General features: G+C 32.7%; 1 protein-coding gene across 13 annotated transcripts in view; it reads right to left on the bottom strand.

Annotated features, from left to right (window-relative positions):
- The window catches only part of LOC120428789 (single-stranded DNA-binding protein 3), a 79,952-nt gene that overhangs the window by 461 nt on the left and 58,422 nt on the right, over positions 1-21,069 (bottom strand). For 5 of the 13 annotated variants that reach the window (XM_052708839.1, XM_039593962.2, XM_039593918.2 and 2 more), the window contains 6 exons: positions 18,112-18,195; positions 17,994-18,042; positions 17,091-17,120; positions 12,035-12,225; positions 11,831-11,977; positions 8,500-8,706 (listed from right to left, as the gene is read on the bottom strand). In XM_052708839.1, coding sequence (XP_052564799.1) covers positions 8,500-8,706; positions 11,831-11,977; positions 12,035-12,225; positions 17,091-17,120; positions 17,994-18,042; positions 18,112-18,195 — 708 coding nt within the window. Of the gene's footprint in view, positions 1-4,423; positions 5,505-8,499; positions 8,707-11,830; positions 11,978-12,034; positions 12,226-17,090; positions 17,121-17,993; positions 18,043-18,111; positions 18,196-21,069 lie in introns of those variants that run through there. The other 8 variants (XM_039593910.2, XM_039593934.2, XM_039593952.2 and 5 more) reach the window with 5 other exon arrangements.

Raw genomic sequence — 21,069 nt, 5'->3', positions numbered from 1 at the left:
ATATCGACATTGAAAAATGGTGGGCTGTTTGTGTGAGACTTAGAAAACATCAATTTTCCTGTTTTAAACCTTTGCATGGCAATATCTCAGCAAATAAGGGTCGTATCAACAAAATTCAAAAACGCAAAATATAGAGAATTTTCTCAGCTTTTCAAAAATATTTTTTTCAAAAGTGGGCAAACATGTGCACTTATTTAAAAAAATTAAAAACTGCGACTTTTTTCAAAAAAGTCACCTAAAAATGGATTTAACTTGAAAACGGTGCACTTTATCAAAATTTTACTAAAGTACTTTTTGATTGCAAATTTGATTTTACATCGAAAAATGAAATTGAAAAATTTTTGCGACCAATTTTTCGATTTTTTTTTTTAAATCAGTTTTGATTCAAAAATTTATAACTCGCTCATAGACTTTTTGCACAACCTGGAAATTTTTGAAGAGTTGGCATTTGATGTCCTCTAAATCATATCAAAAAATAAAAAAAAAATTATAAATAGTGTTTTTTTGCAAATCAAGTTTTAGTGACAAAAAGTTAAATAAAAAATCACCAAAAAATTTTTTACCGTGCATCATTTTTTTCAGTGTAGTCCATATCCATACCTACAACTTTGCCGAAGACACCAAATCGATCAAAAAAATCCTTCAAAAGATACAGATTTTTGAATTTTCATACATAATTTTTGTATGGCCAGCTGCCAAATTTGTATGGAAAATTATATGGACAAACTAATGATGCAAAATGGCTTCTTTAGGCATACCGAAGGCACCAAAAAAATTTCAGTCGGATTAAAAAATACAAAAATTAAAATTTAAGAAAAAATACCGATTTCGTAGAGAATTACTCAATTGTATTTGACGACACTGTGCTAGCTAACAAGAGATTCAACGAAAAGGGGGGCGTGGTTTACGGCTGTGCTGTCAAATCAAAGCGCACACTGAAAAGGAAAGTTAGACTGAAAACAGCTATCTAACCGTTGAGTAACTTACATGTAAATAAACATTTCTTATTAGAATTTCAATCAACGACGAAGCTAATCAAAAAGTCGCTTGTTTCTGCCAGTTTTTTTTTTAATTATTCGAAAATGAATTTATAAAAAAAACATCTCTACCTGTGATTAGTATGAAATTTCCTGCATGGCGAACTTTTAGATTTTCCTTTTTTGAACTTAATCTTTCCCAAGATTCGATCCGATGACTTCGACGATTTGTTGTTATCTCCACGGCAGGTTCAGGCGCGCTTCCACATCTCTCCACGGGGCTTCATGGTAAACAAGCTGGCCCAGCGTCAATAAGAAGGCTGCTGTCTATTTTGTTATACAGCAGTGAGCTAAAGAACTTTACTCCACTAAAGGCAGCCATTGGAATTGAAGTTATACACACGGAGAAAAAAGAGTTCCCAAAATCGTGAACAAGCGTTCATGAAAATGGGAACCACGAACAAAGTGTTCAAATTTCATGGTACGTTTTCTAAATCGTACCATGGGATTTGAACACATCGTTCGAGGTTCCCATTTTCATGAACGCTTGTTCACAATTTTGGGAACTCTTTTTTCTTCATGTAAGTTTGTTTCAAGTCAGTTTTTATAACTCCACTATATAACTTTGTTATAACAAACCGTTTCAACCTCGGTTTCAACTGTCATTTCGATTACCGTGCCACGGAGTAATATTGAAAATCGATATGATTCTGATTTGTTTTTTTCTCTATAAAAAACTCTATAAGCTGATAATTTTTGTAGCTTTTACCAGCGATATGTCCACAAATTAATCGGTCAACAATCAATACTATTGCAATCTTCAATAAATAAACATTATTGAAATTCTAAATTTCTCATGTGCAAATTTACACCACCTAACAACACACATTGTCAAGTTGAATATGTATGTTGAGCATCAGTTATATAATCTATTCTCCGATAACATTTGTGTAACAAAGCGAGAAATCCTAATGTTATTTATAGAATGGTTGGCCACCCGGGCAGACGGTAATAACAAAATTCATGCCATTTCAATAACAAATATTGTTAAAATAACAGAAAGTGTTATGGAATCTTCTTGAAAAATCCATTTTTGCATAAGGGTTTCATAACAGTTTATGTTATCATAACCAAATTTGTTATTGGTCTGATATTGGTTGTAAGCCAAAACAACTTTGGAATAACATTTTTTGTTATGGGAGAATACCTGAAACTGTTGTTGGGATGATCGGATTAGTTGTTAAAATAACAAAAAATAATAACAAAGATTTGTTCGAAGAATAACTAACAATGTTATTAGTCTGTTATTACAATAACAATCCAATAACAAAAAAATCATAACGTCGAATAACAAATCTTGTTATAAATAACGTATAATGTTATTGGCCTAGTATTTTCAAATATCAAAAAATGTTATTCCCAAGTTATTTCCGTCTGCTCGGGCACGCCCATTTTTTAAAGGATGCCGTCACATGACAATGTTAGATAAGCAGTGAAACAAACAGTGCCATAGTGTTCTTATGCAAGAAGTTTCACAATGCAGGATTTTTAGCTCGGTCATTTTTGGTGATGATACGTAGGCCATTTCGTCGTTTAAGAACGACTAGAAAAGTTAGTGGTTCCACACCGGAATTGAAATAAAATATCATTGCAAGAAATTTTCTCAGCTTTTCCTTAAAAAAAATCAGTTGAGGAAAACATGAAATATTTTGAAAATTGCAACAAATCTAATAATTTTGGAAATTTGCGCAATTTATAAGACAAATAAAGGTTCATTTTGATTGCAAATGTTGATTTGCATCTTAAAAATTAAACTTGTTTTTTTTTCAAAACATTACATATCTTCTTCCCTTTAAAATTTGTTTAAAAATTAAAAAAACTCAAATTGAAATAGAAAATGTTTCAATAATTTTTTATGTGGTTGAATTTTTGTGAGTACTTTTTGGTTTTTAGATTTGATGTTATGAGAGAAGTTTTTAAAAATATTTTGTATTAAAAAAATGGCTCCTCAATATGTTGAAAATTGAATGATTTTCTTGTTTTTTCATATTTTTTTCTGTTTTTTAACATATCAAAATAGAGCTGGGCAAAGAAATAATCAAGGATTTTTTACGATGTTATTTGACAGTGTGTGCATGTGCATGAATATTACCCGTTGTTTGTTCATTCTATGAAATTGAAAAGTTTTGGCAACATTTTTTTTTAGAAAACTCATTGACTATAGAAAGTTGTGTTGACCTTAAAACGGGTAGAACAAGTATTAAAACAATTTTTTGACCTAATAAATGAGTAGAATCAAATCAGTAATAAAATATAAAAAAAAATATAGAAGTAATTAATAAGTTGTTAGAACCTACAGTATGTAAAAAAAGTATTTACACCTCTCGGGCACTATGCACATTTTGTGATTAAACATGTAAACAATTTATTGTTGACATAAACCTAGTACTACGTTTTGTTCAGAAACTCATGCCGAACATTTTGCTGCAAAAAGCTCATGAAAAGATGTTTTCTATAAAAAGTTATATAACAAATACTAATACAAAAATAAATAAGGTGCAAAAAAAGTTTGTACACCTTTCGAAAAATTAACATAAATAAAGTTATTTGTTGACAACTCCACTATATAATATAGGTAGGTGTTTAAAAACGTGGGTTTTATAGAAAACCTAGATGTCTGGGTATCAAAAGATCGGAAATTTTATGCCCTTTCCGATGCCATATAGGTTGACTTGTTAATTGTGGACCGGTTCGGATGCCGGCGGATTTTCCGACGACGTAATTCCGGGTTGGTACGAAATTCCAACGAAAAATCTATTCTAGCGATACAAAGACCCCCAGAACGGTGTTATACCCACTCCAGAATGTTTATTTATCAATTCTATGGTAATATATTGACATTTAGTTAAATTTAAAGTTTGCAAAATTAAGTTTAGATAAGTTTTATATAGAATTTCAAGAGTTATGTAAACTTTTATACTAAGTAATTAGTAAACTTTATATTCAATCCAAATTATATTTTTAATCAGCCAAGGATGCCTATTTGGAGTTGGGAGACTGGATTTATGGTGATTTGTCAACAAATAACTTTATTTATGTTAATTTTTCGAAAGGTGTACAAACTTTTTTTGCACCTTATTTATTTTTGTATTAGTATTTGTTATATAACTTTTTATAGAAAACATCTTTTCATGAGCTTTTTGCAGCAAAATGTTCAGCATGAGTTTCTGAACAGAACTTAGTACTAGGTTTATGTCAACATTAAATTGTTTACATGTTTCATCACAAAATGTGCATAGTGCCCGAGAGGTGTAAATACTTTTTTACATACTGTATATTCGTGTTACTTTTAATTACCTAATCTGGAAATCTGTCATCAAACATTTCAATGTCAGGGACTTTCGGATGAAATAACTGCGCTCTACAAGCCGCCAGAGCCGCACGGGTTGTGTTTCACAAAAAGATTATTTTCCACTATTTTTTTTTTCCATGGTTTTGTTTCACTTTTTTTGTTTTTCTTTTGTTTTGCACGTCTTGCTCGAGAAAAAAATAATAATAAATTCTAACACAGATGTATCTTTTCCTCAGTTTGTTTTAGTCCTTGGTTCTGTCGTTCCAACGTTCACGTTTAAAGTGTGTGTGTTTTTTTTTTGCGTGTGTATGTAAGTGTGTGATTCTCAAGTTCTCAAAGTTCAAAATTCTGCTCCGATTTTCTCTTCCATTCTCTCATTCTCTGGTTCTTTAATGGTATTGGTAAAATTATCCTACAAGGTGTGTGTGTGTTTGTTTTTTTTTATCCTCATTTTGTTTGCATCAATGTTCACATTATATCATTTGTTCTGTGTTTTCTCTCACGCGTTTGGGTGTAGAGAAAAAACAAATCTAAACCGAGATGACGCCATCTCGTGATTGCGAGGGGAATTAAAATTAACGAAAAAAGAGAATAGAGTAGGAAGTGGGATTGAGGGGGGAGGTCTTTTGCTTTTTTTGGTTGCAATTGATACTGTTTATTTTCAGAGAAAAATGATTATCATTTCAAATTTGACGTTTCTTGGAAACGCTCTGTAACTTTATTTTCTTCAAAAAAAGTGGGATTTTGGGAGAGGGGCACTCAATGTTGAGAGGTGAGAAACTGCGCATGTGTGTGCGTGTGTGTAGAAAGGGAGTTTAAGTGGGGTGTTTGTGATTCCTTTAATTCGTGTAGTTGTGTTTAGGTGTGTGTTTGTGTGTTTGTTTGTTTGTTTTTTGGTAAACAATAGCGATTAGGAAAATTCAGTAGCTGCTGCTGTTTTTGGTAGAAGTACTAATAGAGGCTGAATTAACGCTATCGGTTGCTGTTGTTGTTGTTGCGGTTGTTGTTGTTGTTGCAGTTGTAGTAGTAGTACTAGTCATAGCAGTGGTAGAAACGCTAGGAGGAGGATGTTATTGCATGTAGTAGTCGGGCTGGTCGGAATCTTTCTCGAAGCGTTTCGCCTCTTCCTGCATGCTTTCCTTGATCTTGAGTATAGCGGCCGACTCGGTCTGATCCTGCAAGTGGAATTCCGGGATTTTGGTTGGTTTTCTTTTTTTTTAAAGGAATTTAATAATTTACCAGACTTGCTTCGCGCGAAATTTGCCGAAAAAATAATTAAAAAACTAAAAAAACGAACAGAAAAATCTCGCAAAAACTGACCAACAACTGCGGCACATCTGGACGAAACTTTTTAACAGCCCGGGGTTTGACGCACACCGTTCACAGCTCAACAAGGCACGATCGTGCCCGCACACACACCGACAACAAGATCGAGAGAGAAACATGAGAGAGTTGCGCACTCAACTGTCACACGGCAGGGACGGTTCGCAAGCGTTTGTTTTGAAAACAGATTTCTTCTTTATTTTTGTTATGTTTTTCAGTGTTCAAAAATAACCTTCTTTATTCAATAATCTCTTGCGTTCTTGCGATTCACTTGTAGTTTCTAAACGTAATTGGTTTGCTTGCTTGAGGCAAATGGACGACACTGTCTGTTTCTTAAAACGATTGTAATATTCCTTCCAGTCGATGGGGTTAAGCTTGCATGTTTAAAATTAGCATTTAGTTTACATAAGTAGCTTAACTTTTTGTTTCACGCTAGAATAGAACCTTAAGTAACCTACTTAAGCGGACTTACAGCACCTGCTGTGACATTTTTTTTTGTTTCTTTCAGTTTTCTTAAACTTCTAGCTACTGTAAGTTGATGTGTTTAATAGAAAAAAATATGGTGATAAACAGTAGTGGGTTAAAGGTGGAAAAATCCGATCTCTTTCTCTTTATTTTTAACTGGTTTTAGAAATTTTGCGCTCTTTTGTGTGTGGTAGTGAATGTGTTGCAACATTTTTTCTCGCTCTCTCGATCCCGCTCAATTCGGGGTTAAGCGCGTGCACGGCGCACGGTTGAGCAGTACATTCTCTCTCTTTCTTTCTCTTTTTTCTCTCTCACCATCTCTCTCGCTCTCTTGTTTTTTGGCTTGTTGTATGTTTCGTAGTTGTGGGTCAATTTTGGCGTTTTGTGAGAACAGAAAAATAAAACATACTACAGACAGAGGGGTGTTGAATAATTTGTGAAATGGCACAATCTTCAATCATCAAATACTTCTCTTCCTTGATTTTACTGTAACTTTACACAAACCTACTAGTATTTTGGGAGAAAGCACAAAACACATATACATTGGACGGAATAACGTTTACGTAAAATAACTTTTTTACACAAAATATGAACACATAAAAATCTATTGTGAAGAGATTATTTTTTCAACCGTCGGAATTTTATATACAAAAGAATAAAAATGTGATGTTTCAGTGTGCGTTTAAATTTGAACAGTTACACGAAAATGAAGATAAATATTTCGAGTGGGTGCAGAGTTAATTACGACTTATACAAACATAGAACACAAATGAACATAACCTAACCTTAAAAAATACCAAATATTTCCAGAAAAAAAATATTGTGTGTGTAAAAATGACTGTAATTTTACATGGTTATTCCAAACAATGTGTATGTTCGTGTTTGTGTGTGTTGGTGTAAAATATTTTCCTTCTAAATCACCGTTAGAACAGATAAACAACGCGTGTAAACCATATCGAATTAAAACAAAACGGTAGAGTTAACAAAAAAAGGAAAAAACTCAAGAGAGTGTGTACTCACATCCATGTAAACTTCACGTGCACGCGAACGTAAAATTACAACATAAAAACAACACGCACGTGAGTGTGATTGTGTGTGTGTGCGTGGGAACACAAATGAAAAGTTTTTTTTATGTAAAAATAAAGAGAAGAGAAGGAGATTTTTCTTACAAACTCATTCGGAGAATAACAGAATAATTAAATAAACCTTTGCTTTTTGCTACTCAAAAACTCAACTTTCACTTCTTCTTCTTTCTCGCCTCAGCACTAGTGTGTTTGTTTGCTGATTTTTTCTCAGCTTTTTTTCAGAAATATTTACACAGAAGAACTTGTTTGCATTTTTTTGCTTTGTTTTGCGATGAAAATAATGCCGTTTTCAATTTGACAACAAAGGCGAAACAAATTTGTTGTGCTTCTACTTTTAACTTTTAAGATTAGCAACTTCTACTAAAGCGAAATGTCAGCAAATGAACGAAAATGTTATTTTTCAGCGGTTAATTGCTACTATTTACAACTCAGAAAGTTGAGGGAAAATTATGCAGACTTGTTAGTAGGAAATTCTATGGATACACCGAAAGAAACAATTTTGATAATTTAACATTGAACCTCCTTGACAAACAAGTAATCTCAAGTCATTTTTCTAAATACTCGAAACACTTCCAATTCTGTTACAAATCGAACAATTTTCCAACTTGAAAACTAAATGACACTAATTTAATGAATACCAAAAAAGTTCATGACACCTACGGAGGCATTTCTTTCCGTGTGCAGGAGCTGTCATTGCAATATTAGGGTGGTCCAAATGGAAGTGCAAAATTATCATCACGGAAAAACAAATGGATTTGAGTCAACTGCTAACATTTAAAGAAAAAATAGACAGCAAATTTTCAAAACCAGAGACAAAAAGAGTATATTGACATCTGCACGTCATAACCATTTGTCAAATTGACAAACGTCTTTGACTCACAGGGGCAAATACAATGCCAACTTTTGTCGCCGCCATCTTTGAACAACATGGTGAACAGTAGAAGTTTAGTGTTTAGTAGCAACGGTTTATCTTTTTTCATTAGAATTAGTCACACCCATCACCGTGTAAATAAACTTAAAAATTACAGAAATAATAAAGTAAAAAAAATAATAAAAATTAAATTAAAAACCAACTAATAAAAAATGCGGTAAAAAATACGAACTTAAAAGCTACAGAAAAAAAACTCAGGAGAATCACTTTGTCAGCGAAATTTCGGTTTTGCAGGCTTGCTTGTCTGATGCTTATTCTTCGTTACAATACGAGCGAGAGAAGATAAAAATCACCAACGATTTTTCCTCTCCCCTCCACTCTCTCCCTCTCATTAATTCACCCGCGTTAAAACGAGTCGAAACTTACGTTCTCGCCGGGTCCGCCGAAGCCGCCGAGGTTGTAGTCGCCCATGCCGCTGCCCGAGTCCTCCCGGGGCGTGCCGGGTCCGTTCGCCGGGCTGTTCTTCATGCCGTCGAGGCCGTCGTTGTTAAGTACCGGTCCACCCATCGAGTTGGGGCCCATGGGGCCACCCATCGGGCCACCGCCGTCCGAGCCGCCCACCATCGGGAATTCCTGCGGGAGAAACAGTTGAAGTATTGTAGGTTGAGGTTGTTGTTTTGATTTTTTAAAGTAATTTTGTACATTTTTATTAAATTTTAAGCCTTTTTTGATAAAATTTTAAGATTTTCTCTTTCTTTTATTTAGAGACTCGCCGATTTTATTTTCAAGTTTCTGCAACTATAAAGTTCTAAAACTTATAACTCCAACTCCAAAAATCCAACACTCCAAAACAATTCCGATGTTCGGAAATTCCTAAACTAGCTTCAAAGATTTTAAAATTCAAAATCTTCGAAAATAAACACATTTATTTAACATTTAAAAAACCTAGTAAAATCTCAGGATCAAAAATCACAAAAAAATGTTTGAAATTTCAAAACGGTATAATAAACTCAAATAAAAAAAAAATAATTAGTAGGCTCAAAAAATCCAAAATTCTCAAACCCCAAAATTCCTGGAATTTCAAAAAATTTAAAATTCAATGATTCCGAAACTCTCAGAAGTCAATAATTCAAAATCCGTTAGGATTGCAAAATCATTGACCGGAAAAACACTAAACATCTAAACTCAAGAAACCCACAGTAAAAAATTAAAAAGCCCTCGAAATTCTCGAATTAAAAACTTACAAAATTTAAAACTAAAAAAAAATTTGAAACCAAAAACAACAAAACTCTAGAATTCAAAAAATCTAAAAAAAGAAAATGGTTCCAAAAGCCAAGAACTTTAAGCGTCTTAAATTCTCAGGCACAAACATTTTAAAAAATATGAAAAAAATTCAGAAATTTACAGAATTTCAAACTTAAAAAATATTTTAGTTCAAAAACTTAAAAAATCCAAAAAAATAAACATATTTTGAGAAGCCAAAAATTTTAAGCACAAAAATTTTAAAAAAAATGCAAAGCTCCACATAAATAAATAAAAAAAGCAAAATTACTTAACTAAATAACATCCCAAATTTATCAATTCTAAAATTCATGATTCCAAAATTTCTTAACTCTAAACTGCCGTTTTTTTTACCCCAGCTTATTTTTGATATGTAGCTTGAAATGGTTTGGATGATTTGGAAATTTGTTGTCAATGGAACTTTTGTATAAAACTGAATTTCGATGACACACTCAAAATTCCCAATCTATTTATCATCTAAAATAATACACATTTTTTTAAATCTCTGCAATTTTTCATAACTCAATTGTTAATAATTGTGAAACTTTTTTTCTAGAAAATCTTCTTTAATGCCTAGTTTTTTTTTAAATTTAGAAACATAAAAAAATGTACTTTTGTACTTTTTTACTACTATTGAAAATTTGCAAACTATCAATAAATTTATGAAAATATTTTTTTCCTTTGCTTTAACCTTTTGTACTTATCTGAGTATCTAAAATTCAAAATGTTTAAAAAGTTATCTATTATGTATATAGAGTTAGTCTGTATTTAATATATTCTAAGTAATTTACGTTCGATTCAACAGGTTTTATCAATGAAAATTTCAATTCAGCCAACAATTCAAATTGGGAAAAATTTAAGGAGAAAGGACTTAAAATTTGAAATAGGTTAAAAAATTCTAAGGTTCAAACCATTAGAAATAACAATTAAATTTTTAGAGAGCCCAGAGATTCAAAAAATCAATCCTTCAAAAAACCTAGATTCCAAAATTTTTAATTGACGATATTTCAAACTTGTTTTGACTCCAAAATTACAAATTCTAAAAATCTAAATCTAAAATTGCATTATTCCAAAATTCTGGAACTGCAACCTCTTGAATTCCAACATTACATTTTTTTTTTTCAACACTAAAACTCGTAAACGCTGGAATTTTAAAATTCCAAAATTCAAATTCTAAAATACTAACCCTTTAAAGATTATTAAATTCTAATTTTCAATGGAATACTTAATTCGAAATTTTCAGGATTCAAAAAATTTTGAGTGAGAAAACCTCAAAAATAAAAAAAAACAAAATTCTTAAACTCCAAAAATCAAATCAAATTCCAATACTACATATTTTTTTTAATTCTGAGACTTATTTTTTTTCAAATCTCTAAACTCAACTATTCTTAATTCAAAAACGGAGAAAAATAAATCATCAAAAAAAATTAAAGCAAACCTCCAGATTCTTAAATACTCAATCAGTAAGATTTAAAAAAATCCAAAATTTTAAAAATTTCAAAACTGTTTGGTATTTCAAAATTCTATAACTCCAAAAATAAAAAAAATGAAATTTGACAATTCTAAACTTCAAACTTTAAATCCAAAACTCCAAATTCCAAAATTTAAATCTCCTCGTTATTCTAGAATTCGAAATTAAACACTAAAAATAAATTATTCAAAAAAATTTAAGATCTATAATTCCCGAAACGAAACTATTGGCACTACGCCCCCCGGGGCATGGCCTTCCTCTAACGTGGGATTTCTGCTCCAGCGCCTCTGACGAGACAGGAGAAAACGGGACCGACGTTTTACTTCACCATCCGATAGAAGCTCAGTGGATAAGGCGGGAATCGAACCCGCGTCTCATAGCATCATCGGGATCGGCAGCCGAAGCCGCTACCCCTGCGCCACGAGACCCACCCGATCTATAATTCCCAAACCATTTGAATTCAAAATTTTAAAAATTTCCAAAGCATTTAAATTTTAAAATTACAAAGCGATAGTTACTAAATTTTTTAATATCTAAAATTCCAATCCGCAAAGAATGCAATCTAAAAATTTAAAAAAATCTCGTTTTTTTCGTTTTTTTTATTTGGCTAGGATTGTCTTCATTTTGTCATCTGAAAAATAATGTCGATTTTACCAAATATCGGCAAAATGTTGCAAACCAGGTAATTGAGCTGTGAATTTGACAAAACATTTTTTTTTTCATCGTTCACTTAAAGTTGAAGATGGGAAAGTGACTTGGATTTCTACTGGAAAATAAAAAAAGAAACATTTCAAATTCTATTAAATGCCAGCTTTTGACAAATTTAATAGGAGTACTATTGTTAATTTGATTTGGTTAACCGCGGTGGATTTTCTTGAAATAATTCGAACTGTCAAAAATCCACCAAAGCATCTACCACATTGATCGCACAAAAAAACTGTGGTAGAAAAGTATCCAACGGTAGATGCTTTGGTGTCCCAAACCCCGCGCTTCAGCTATACTCACGGGCTTCATTGGTGTGTACATGTTCTCGCCGCCGGAGTTGGATGAATCTTGAGGTGATGGCATGATGGGCGTTCCGGGGCCGGGTGGTCCGCTCGGTCCCGGCGGGCCGCCGTAGTTTCCGGGTGACGAGGATGAATAGTTCATGGGCTGGAAATTAGTCAAGAATTAAAATGTTGAATGCAAAATAGAGCAATTTCGACTCACCGATGACGTGTTCGGTTGCCACTGGGGCCGTCCGCCGCCCATGCCCATCGGGGGCATTCCGCCGGGGCCAAGGTTGCTGTTGGGCGGGGGGCCACGCATTCCGGGGCCGTACGTGCCGGCGCCCATGGGGCCCATGCCGGGGCCGCGAGGTGGATTCATTCTAGGATTCATCGGACCCATACCTGGAGGGCCTGAACGGTTGTAGATTATTCCGGCGACAAAGGTGTTGCACGTGTGCGTGTGTGTGGGTGGGTTGGTTTTATTTTTTTTGGCGTGTGAGGTTAGGTTTCCAAAAAGCGCGCGGCGCACACCACAATGAGATTACGCAGCAACACACAGATGCAGAAGCGTGAATGTAAACGGTATGAATAACAAGCCGGTGATGATGGTGATGGGATTTTGTTTGATGATGGCGATGACACGGTGACCGATGATGATGGTTTTATGTGAAAATGAATTGATATTAGTTAGTACACAGACACACATAAATATTGTTTTTATTAAATTTAGGGTAGTTTGGGTCGGTTTATTTATACGGGATAACAACTGTATTTTCTTCGATTTGAAATTTAATTGATTAAGAAACATACAAAAAAGACATTGCCTAATTTTATCTAGGCAATTTAAGAAACAAGTAAATACAATATGAAAAATATGTTTTGGAGCGATACAAACGTCGATGATTTACCATTTTTTGTAGCTGATTGATTCCTACAAAATAATTTTTGTTTTTTTCAATGATTGTACACCCAAAGTTAAAGAACGAGGGGATAGTCCTCCCGAAAAGAAACGTGAGGAAAGTACTATTTTGCGTGAGTAAAGACCTCTCGCGTGTTCATTCGTTCATTGAAACAGTTCATCCTATTGAGTGGCTTATATGGACAAATGACCACCACTTAGTCACCGAACCATGGTGGCCCATACGGCAAAGGGACGGTTTAATATGCCAAAGGTCTCGGGTTCGAGTCTCGGTACCGGTACTTTTTTTTTTGTAGATGAACTTTTTTGGAAAATGAACCATGAGTAAAGTACTCTCGGTAATTTCGGGATTTATCCTCTCCGTCCGCACAAATTATACTTTTATGATATTATTTATATTTTTTATGATTTCTCAACTTCACAAGGTTAATGTGAGAATCTTGTCCAACTAAAAACTTGACTTGTGTGTTAATCTTTCATATTTTCAGTTTTTCATTCACATTTATTGGTTTTAAAGGCGATTTCTTCAACCTCAAATAGCTGTCAATTGCCAATTTCGAGTGTGTTTAAAAAAAAACTTTTCCAATATTAAATGTGTAGATTTTTTGTATTTTTATTTAAAAAATTAAATCATTTGCTTTTGGATGGTTAAAAAAGAGGTTAACACAACACGGAGAAAAAAGAGTTCCCAAAATCGTGAACAAGCGTTCATGAAAATGGGAACCACGAACAAAGTGTTCAAATTTCATGGTACGTTTTTCAACTTGGAACTCTTTTTTCTCCGTGAAAAGTAAGAGGCACGCTCGCATTTTTTTAGAAATTATCAATTTTGTATTTTTTTGATTTGAAATTTTTCTGTTTGATTTGGCGTCTTCGGCAAAATTGAAGGTAAAATCGTTACACGGAAAAAACAGTTACCGTTTTTTTATTTTACGCGCAAAAAATGTATATTTTTTTAATTTTGAAATATTTTGGGGTGTTTGGGGAAAAGCCAACTTTTGCGCTAGAGTTTAGGTTGCTTAAAAAACTACACAGCTAAAAAAGTAGTAATCCAGCTGCGTGTAAAAGGCCTGGGTGTAATATAAATATTGCATTATTTTATGCAATTTTATGTGATTTTACATCTTGATATATGTAGCCCATCAGTATGGGAAACCTACTTGACCGAAATGTCAAGCTCATATATGCGTTTATCCTTTCAGCTTATCATCGGTCTGATGGCCGAGTGGGCAAAGGCGCCAGTCCTTACTGTTGGTGCTGGGTTTGAATCCCGTCGGTTACAACTTTTTTTTGTGTTTGAAAAAATGTACATGCAGTGTGTAAAATTAAGTGTTTATTTTGACGAAGGTGATGTGCATGCTTTTGCATGCGATTTTACCATCGGATTTTTTGCTGTGTACACATACATACACATTTTTTAAAAGAAAAACATATTTATGGAAAAATCGAAAATATATTCAAACACAATTTTAGAACTCATGTTTGTATGAATATTTTGTAACCCATATTTATTTACTTGCACAGTAAAAGAAAACATGGTGATATTACACACATAAAAAAAAAGTTGAGTTATGGAATGTTGAAAATTTGGTAGGTAGAATATTACCTCTTTTTTTGAGTAATATTACATAAAAAATGTGTAAAAATGTGAACCTGATGAATATTCATCAAACTCTGATGAAAATTAATCATTTTCTGAGGTAAAATTAATCATTTTTTTTTTTGCCACAAAATCTGTCACCATTCCCTGATGAATATTACCATCATTTTTTTTCTGTACATCTGAAAAGTAGTACATCTTTTATGACAGAAAAAATGTGTAATTTTACCTCTGAAAATGTTTAATTTTACCACTATTCTGGTGTAATATATCTTTTTCAGTCAAAATTGGGTTAAAATTACAACATAAATGAGGAAATCTTCAACCCACCAAAATTACACATTTCAAATTTACGCAATTTTCAAGTAAGAGGCATTTTATATGGATTTGTTTTCGAATTTTCTTTTTGCAAATTTTTTTTGCAATACTTCAGCCGAGAAAATATCCTGCAATTTTCATTTTTTGACTTTGTTGATCAGACTACTGGTTGCAGAAATACAGCCTCTTATTAAATTCGTGATACCTCAGAAACTTTAAGTTTGATTTTCAATTATAAAAAAATTATTGATAGATTAAATTTTTTAATCTTTTTAATAAAATAATTCGAACATTTATAAATGTCCATTAAGTCATTTTTAAAAACTGCGTGCTTTAGTGAACAAGAAAAATGCGTTTTTTTTTTAAATCGTTTTAAGTAGTTTGTTCCCTGAGAAAGTCATACACAGAAAAAAAATGATGGTAATATTCATCAGGAAATGGTGACAGATTTTGTGGCAAAATAAATGATAAATTTTACCCCAGAAAATGATGAATTTTCATCAGTTTTTGATGAATATTCATCAGGTTCAAACTTTTACACATTTTTTATGTAATATTACACAAATAAAGAGGTAATATTCAACCTACCAAATTTTCAACATTCCAAAATTCAACTTTTTTTCTGTGTATGAAACAAGTGAAACAAGTCAAATTTACAAGAGTTTTGAAACTTTTCGACTAAATGGCTATTGAATAAAATTGTTTGAATGGAAGGATCGGCAAATTTTCAGATTCAGGGTTGCTTATAGAAAATTATGCTATTACCTCTTTTTCAATGTAATTTTACTTATTTTTTGTGTAATATATAAATTAAACATAAAACGATGTAAATTCACATATTTCGTAAGTAATAATACACATTTCTGCAGACATCAAATCAGTCAGCATTCCCAAAAGTAATATTACCCTGTTTTTTTTTACTTTGTAGCAAATTTCCCGGTAGTATTAAATGAATTCAATTTTTAAACTAAAATTAAAGTAATATAACCGCTGCATATGAGTAAATCAACCTTCCACATTTACACAATTTTTTAACGGGGTAGGCAAATTCACACCTTCAAATTTCACACTTTCTAGATTTACAAATTTTCACTGTGCAGTTTGTAAAAACATGGAGTTCACAGTAAAAATAGTTTCAAATTTAATAGTTGGAAATGATGATGGTTTTTCAATGAAATTTTACCACATTTTTTATGAGATATGTAAAATTACCCTTGCAAGGATGTAAACTTACACTTCTTTTTAAACATTATCATCATTTTTTTACGGTTCAGTAAATCATCGAACGATAGTATCTGGCTCTCAATTCCACGAAAAATAAACATATAAATCAACAATTAATGATAAATTAAATCATTTCAGTGACTCTCAACTCATTCAATCATCCACAGACAACAATGATAAACAAAATATGTATTGAACTTTGTATGTACACAGAAAAATATTTTAATTCGAAATCAAAGCAAAATAAAAAAAATGATTTAAAACATTCAGCAAAAATCGATTGATGGTGGTCAGAACCTGGTCAAAAGGCGATATTCGAAAGGGACGAAAAAAACTAATGAATGTTGAGGATTTTCCCAACTTCAAATCTATATCATGCGTGCATGTGTGTGAGAGTGTAAGTGTGCACTCGATACAGGACTAATGAGTTTGGTATTGAATGGATGAACGCAAAAAAAAAAAACAAGCATTCCAACATCAAAGGATTGAATTAATCAGCACACACACTCATATACACACATACACGCATGATAAAAGTCAACATCAAACTAAAAGGGAGTCGGGAGAGTGGGGGGGTTGGGGGAAGAGACGGTATGTTACACGCGCGGGATCCTGGTGGTGAATAGTGAGACTTTTGATCGAATTGATGGCCAAAATTTTGAGGTTTGATTTTTTTCTCTCTGTCTTTTTTAATTTGGGGGTGAGCGACGGTCTTTTTTTTATTCGCTGAGTGCAACCAATTTGGAAGATTTCGGTTCTCCTATTCATTCATGGCGGTCCCAGCGGAACGAAAAATTACACGATACGAGGTAATTTTGGGGGTGGGGGGGAGAAAGAGCAGGCAAAATCAATACGAATGAAAACACGGCAACCAACGAGACTGACAAAATAAGGGTCACAGTTTGAGAGGGGAGGACTTATTAGTGGTACTTTGCAAAATGAAATGAAAACATAAAGCGTAATAAGAAGCAAATTAAGGTAAAGAAAACAAAAATAAAAGCCTTTTTTCGACATTTTAAGGTTATGCTGTAAAACATAACCTAAAAGTAGGAAAAACTGAAAGATGAAAAATGAAACAAAAACATAAAATAAACAGAGACTTTAAAGTTAGATAAAAACAAAACAAAAAAGAAGTGGGGTTTTCGGTTAGAGGACAGACAGTGAATAGAATCGAAAAAAGAAAGTAGCAGACAAGCGCGACATTAAACTGCCTACCTTGCCATGCTACAAAGTCTCCGGCTTCACCTGAACAGAGAACAAAGAACGAAAAAAGAAAAAAATATTGGTTGGTTTTGATTAGTTTTTTCTTCTTCTTCTTCTTCTTCTCTACAACAGAACTCGCTCTTTTTTCTTGACTCTCTATCATGTTTAAGGTTCAGACTCGGGAGTTTAAAGGGAGTTTTTTTCGACAGGGACCTCGCGAAAAGTTTTCATCGAAAAATGTGTGTTTGTGTATTTATTTATTTTTTCGGGGGAAAAGAATGGAACTAAAGTAAATTTGATGAAATTAGGAAAAGCACACAGAACCAAAGTGAGGAATTTGCTAACTAAGGGATTTTTGTTTTCGTTAATTTGTTGGATTTCTAGAGTACGGTTAAATCAAACTAATCTGGGTGATGTCGATGAAGGAAGTTAGCAAACTAGCTTAAATTTTGAAATTAACCTAAAAGTAATCAGATTAATATCAATCCCAAGTTTAGTAATCCAACAAATGGAGGAGAACTGAAACTCTCAAATCAAAACCTCAAAAGCACTCGAGAGATTTACTTAAAAGTTGGTCATTGGTCAAAAATCTCTTTCTACTGTTTATAGTTTTTTTTTTCAACTGGGTTAATTCGGTTACTGGAAACTGCAAAAATTGGGAAAGGTTTTAAGGATCGAGAGAAAAGGTGGACGGGGGATTCAAAGTTAAAAGAATGCTTCCAATTAAGGAAAAGAAAACAAAATCACTAGAATACTTTTTCGATACTCTTTCTACAAGGCAGATTATGTGTCTCAATACGAGAGAAAAAGGGGGAAAGAAGAGGGGGTGGAGGTGAAATAGCCGCGGGAGCTGCTAAGTAACTTGGGCTCTCTAACTTGAAAGACTCGCAAGCGAATCAAACTGTGAACACTCACCTTGCCGCGTGGGATCCATACTATTTGGCATCATTGGTTGTCCGGGGGGCTAAAATTGGAAGAGTTGAGTTTTAAAATTGTTGTATTTTGAAGGGTTGATAAAGTGATCGTAACTTACACCATTGAAATCGTTTCCAATTCCTTGCGGCATTCGGACTCCGGGCCGGGGACCGGGTGGATACCGGGGACCTCCCATGAATGGCTGGAATGAAAGGAATTTGAGAGTTGAATATATTTTATTGAAACAAACTTTATGAAAATATCATTAAAACGTTGGTAGAACTTTTGCATTTTCTTTTAATAAACAAAAAAAATGTTAGTGGTGTTTGAATGTTTAAAAGAATTGTTAGGCTAACAAGAGTTTTAGTAGGATTTTAGCAATCATTACAACTGTTAATTTTTTTTTTCTTAATACATATAAAATCATTAAAAACAAGTTAGGAGGGTCAACCAGTCTTAAATGCTTCATAAACTAAATTTCAAATTTAAGTAAAGGAATTATACAAAAAACCCTACAGAAAACTATACAATTTTGATTCAAAAATATTTAAATCTGACAAATGCAAAAAAAAAAAGATGTCAAAGATGCATTCTTGTTAGACCCTTGGAAATATTTTTCACAGGTATTCAAAGGCTTTTAAAAATGTTACACACTCAGTTTATTTAACCGAATTCGGTAAAGTTAAACGTATTTTCAACTGCTGAACAGTTCGGTAAACTGAAAATTACCGAATTCGGCAAAAAACTTACCGAAATTCGGTAATGAAGTTCATTATTGTTCATCGTACAACCAAAATTCAGTAAAATTTTGTTCATTTTGAAAAATAGTTTACCGATTTTTCAACCTCCGAATTCGGTAAAAAAAATCTAAGTGTGAGTCATCATTTTAAAATATAAAAGTGAATCAAATTAATTATCTGAAAATTTCACAAACGTTTCGTTTTTTAAATTATATTATATTTTTATATTTTTATAATCTTATTTTTAATATTGCAAAAAACAACTAAGATGTTAAAGACATATTTCAACATCTCTTGTTAGACGGTTGCAAACATTTTTCAAAGGTATGTCTGCAATAAGTCTTATAATGTTTTTTTTTTAATAAGTTCTCATTCTAATTTCGAAGTTAATTTATTTGAAAAGAGCAGCAAACATTCGCAATGATTTCCATTTTATAAAATATCAGCCTTTTAAAAAAAAAAATTTTTTTAATTTTTCTTTTGTTTTTTTCATTATTTTAACTCGGGACCATCCAAAAACCACGTGGACACTTTTTTGGAAATCTCAACCCCCCCCCCCCCCCCTTCGTGGACAATTGACATACAAAAAAAATCTTTTTTGTATGGACCCTAAAGTGTCCACGTGGTTTATGGATGGTCCCCTCACAAAATTGGACAAATTTAATTATCATGCATAAACCACGCGGACATTTTTTTTTTAAATCTCAATTCCAAATTACAATTTGGTATTTTGAACATTTGTAAAATAAAGAGCAATTCTCTGAGACTTCGACTACGTTTACCGCTGCAAATATTTTTCAAAGGTATGACCAAAACAAGTAGGGGAAATATACCTATTTTAATCACGCTAAGCCGTTCTACCTATTCTCATCACTTTTACCGTTTTCCGCTATTAAATCGACATTTTCAGCTGTATCAACAATGGAGAGTTGCTTGATCACTTTTATTTGAGCTTTTTATTACTTTGTAACAGTCAAAAACACTTTATCAAAGCTGTAATTCTATTTTAAGGCATTTTTAGTCTTCATTTTAATTTTTTTTTGCGATTTTAGCATATTTTTGTAATTGAGTTTTTCTGCTTTCGTTAAATCTCACCAAGTATAACGAATTAATTTAATCCCATGATTACTGATAATGCTGTAGCTGCAAGGATCTCCAAAACTCTACACTAGTTTATAAGTTAAAACAAAATGTATTATGCTAAGTACAAGAAATAAACATGAATTGAATTGAAATTTTAAAGTTAATTTTATTGAAATTATTTTTTTTATTCATTTTTTTCTAAATTTTTAAACTAAATACCTGTTACTTCACAAATGTGCACCATATCAAAAAAATGGGCAAATTTAATTACAATCCATTAACCAGATAGGGGTAATTCTCCTCCAACTCACACAGCAGTTGCCCCGACCCCTCTTCGATTTGCGTGAAACTTTGTCCTAAGGGGTAACTTTTGTCCCTGATCACGAATCCGAGGTCCGTTTTTTGATATCTCGTGACGGAGGGGCGGTACGACCCCTTCCATTTTTGAACATGCGAAAAAAGAGGTGTTTTTCAATAATTTGCAGCCTGAAACGGTGATGAGATAGCAATTTGGTGTCAAAGGGACTTTTATGTAAAATTAGACGCCCGATTTGATGGCGTACTCAGAATTCCGAAAAAACGTATTTTTCATCGAAAAAAACACTAAAAAGTTTTAAAAATTCTCCCATTTTCCGTTACTCAACTGTAAAAATTTTTGGAACATGTCATTTTATGGGAAATTTAATGTACTTTTCGAATCTACATTGACCCAGAAGGGTCATTTTTCCATTTAAAACAAAATTTTTCATTTTAAAATTTCGTGTTTTTTCTAACTTTGCAGGGTTATTTTTTAGAGTGTAACAATGATCTACAAAGTTGTAGAGCAGACAATTACAAAAAATTTAATATATAAACATAAGGGGTTTGCATATAAACATCACGAGTAATCGTGATTTTACGAAAAAAAGTTTTGAAAAAGTTGGTCGTCATCGATCATGGCCGTTCATGGTCACCTCCGACAGACACGGACGACGAAACAAAAAGAAACGCAAAAAGTACCTTTTTCAAAACATTTTTTCGTAAAATCGCGATAGCTCGTGATGTTTATAAGCAAACCCCTTATGTCTATAGACTATATATGTCTATATATATATATATTAAATTTTTTGTAATTGTCTGTTCTACAACTTTGTAGAACATTGTTACATTCTAAAAAACAACCCTGCAATTTAGAAAAAACACGAAATTTTAAAATGAAAAATTTTGTTCTAAATAAAAAAATTACCCTTCTGGGTCAATATAGATTCGAAAAG

This window comes from Culex pipiens, chromosome 2, assembly GCF_016801865.2.
Source record: "Culex pipiens pallens isolate TS chromosome 2, TS_CPP_V2, whole genome shotgun sequence".
NCBI classification, from domain to species: domain Eukaryota; kingdom Metazoa; phylum Arthropoda; class Insecta; order Diptera; family Culicidae; genus Culex; species Culex pipiens.
The sequence above is the reverse complement of the archived record's forward strand: the minus strand, read 5'-3'. Positions and strand labels throughout refer to the sequence as shown.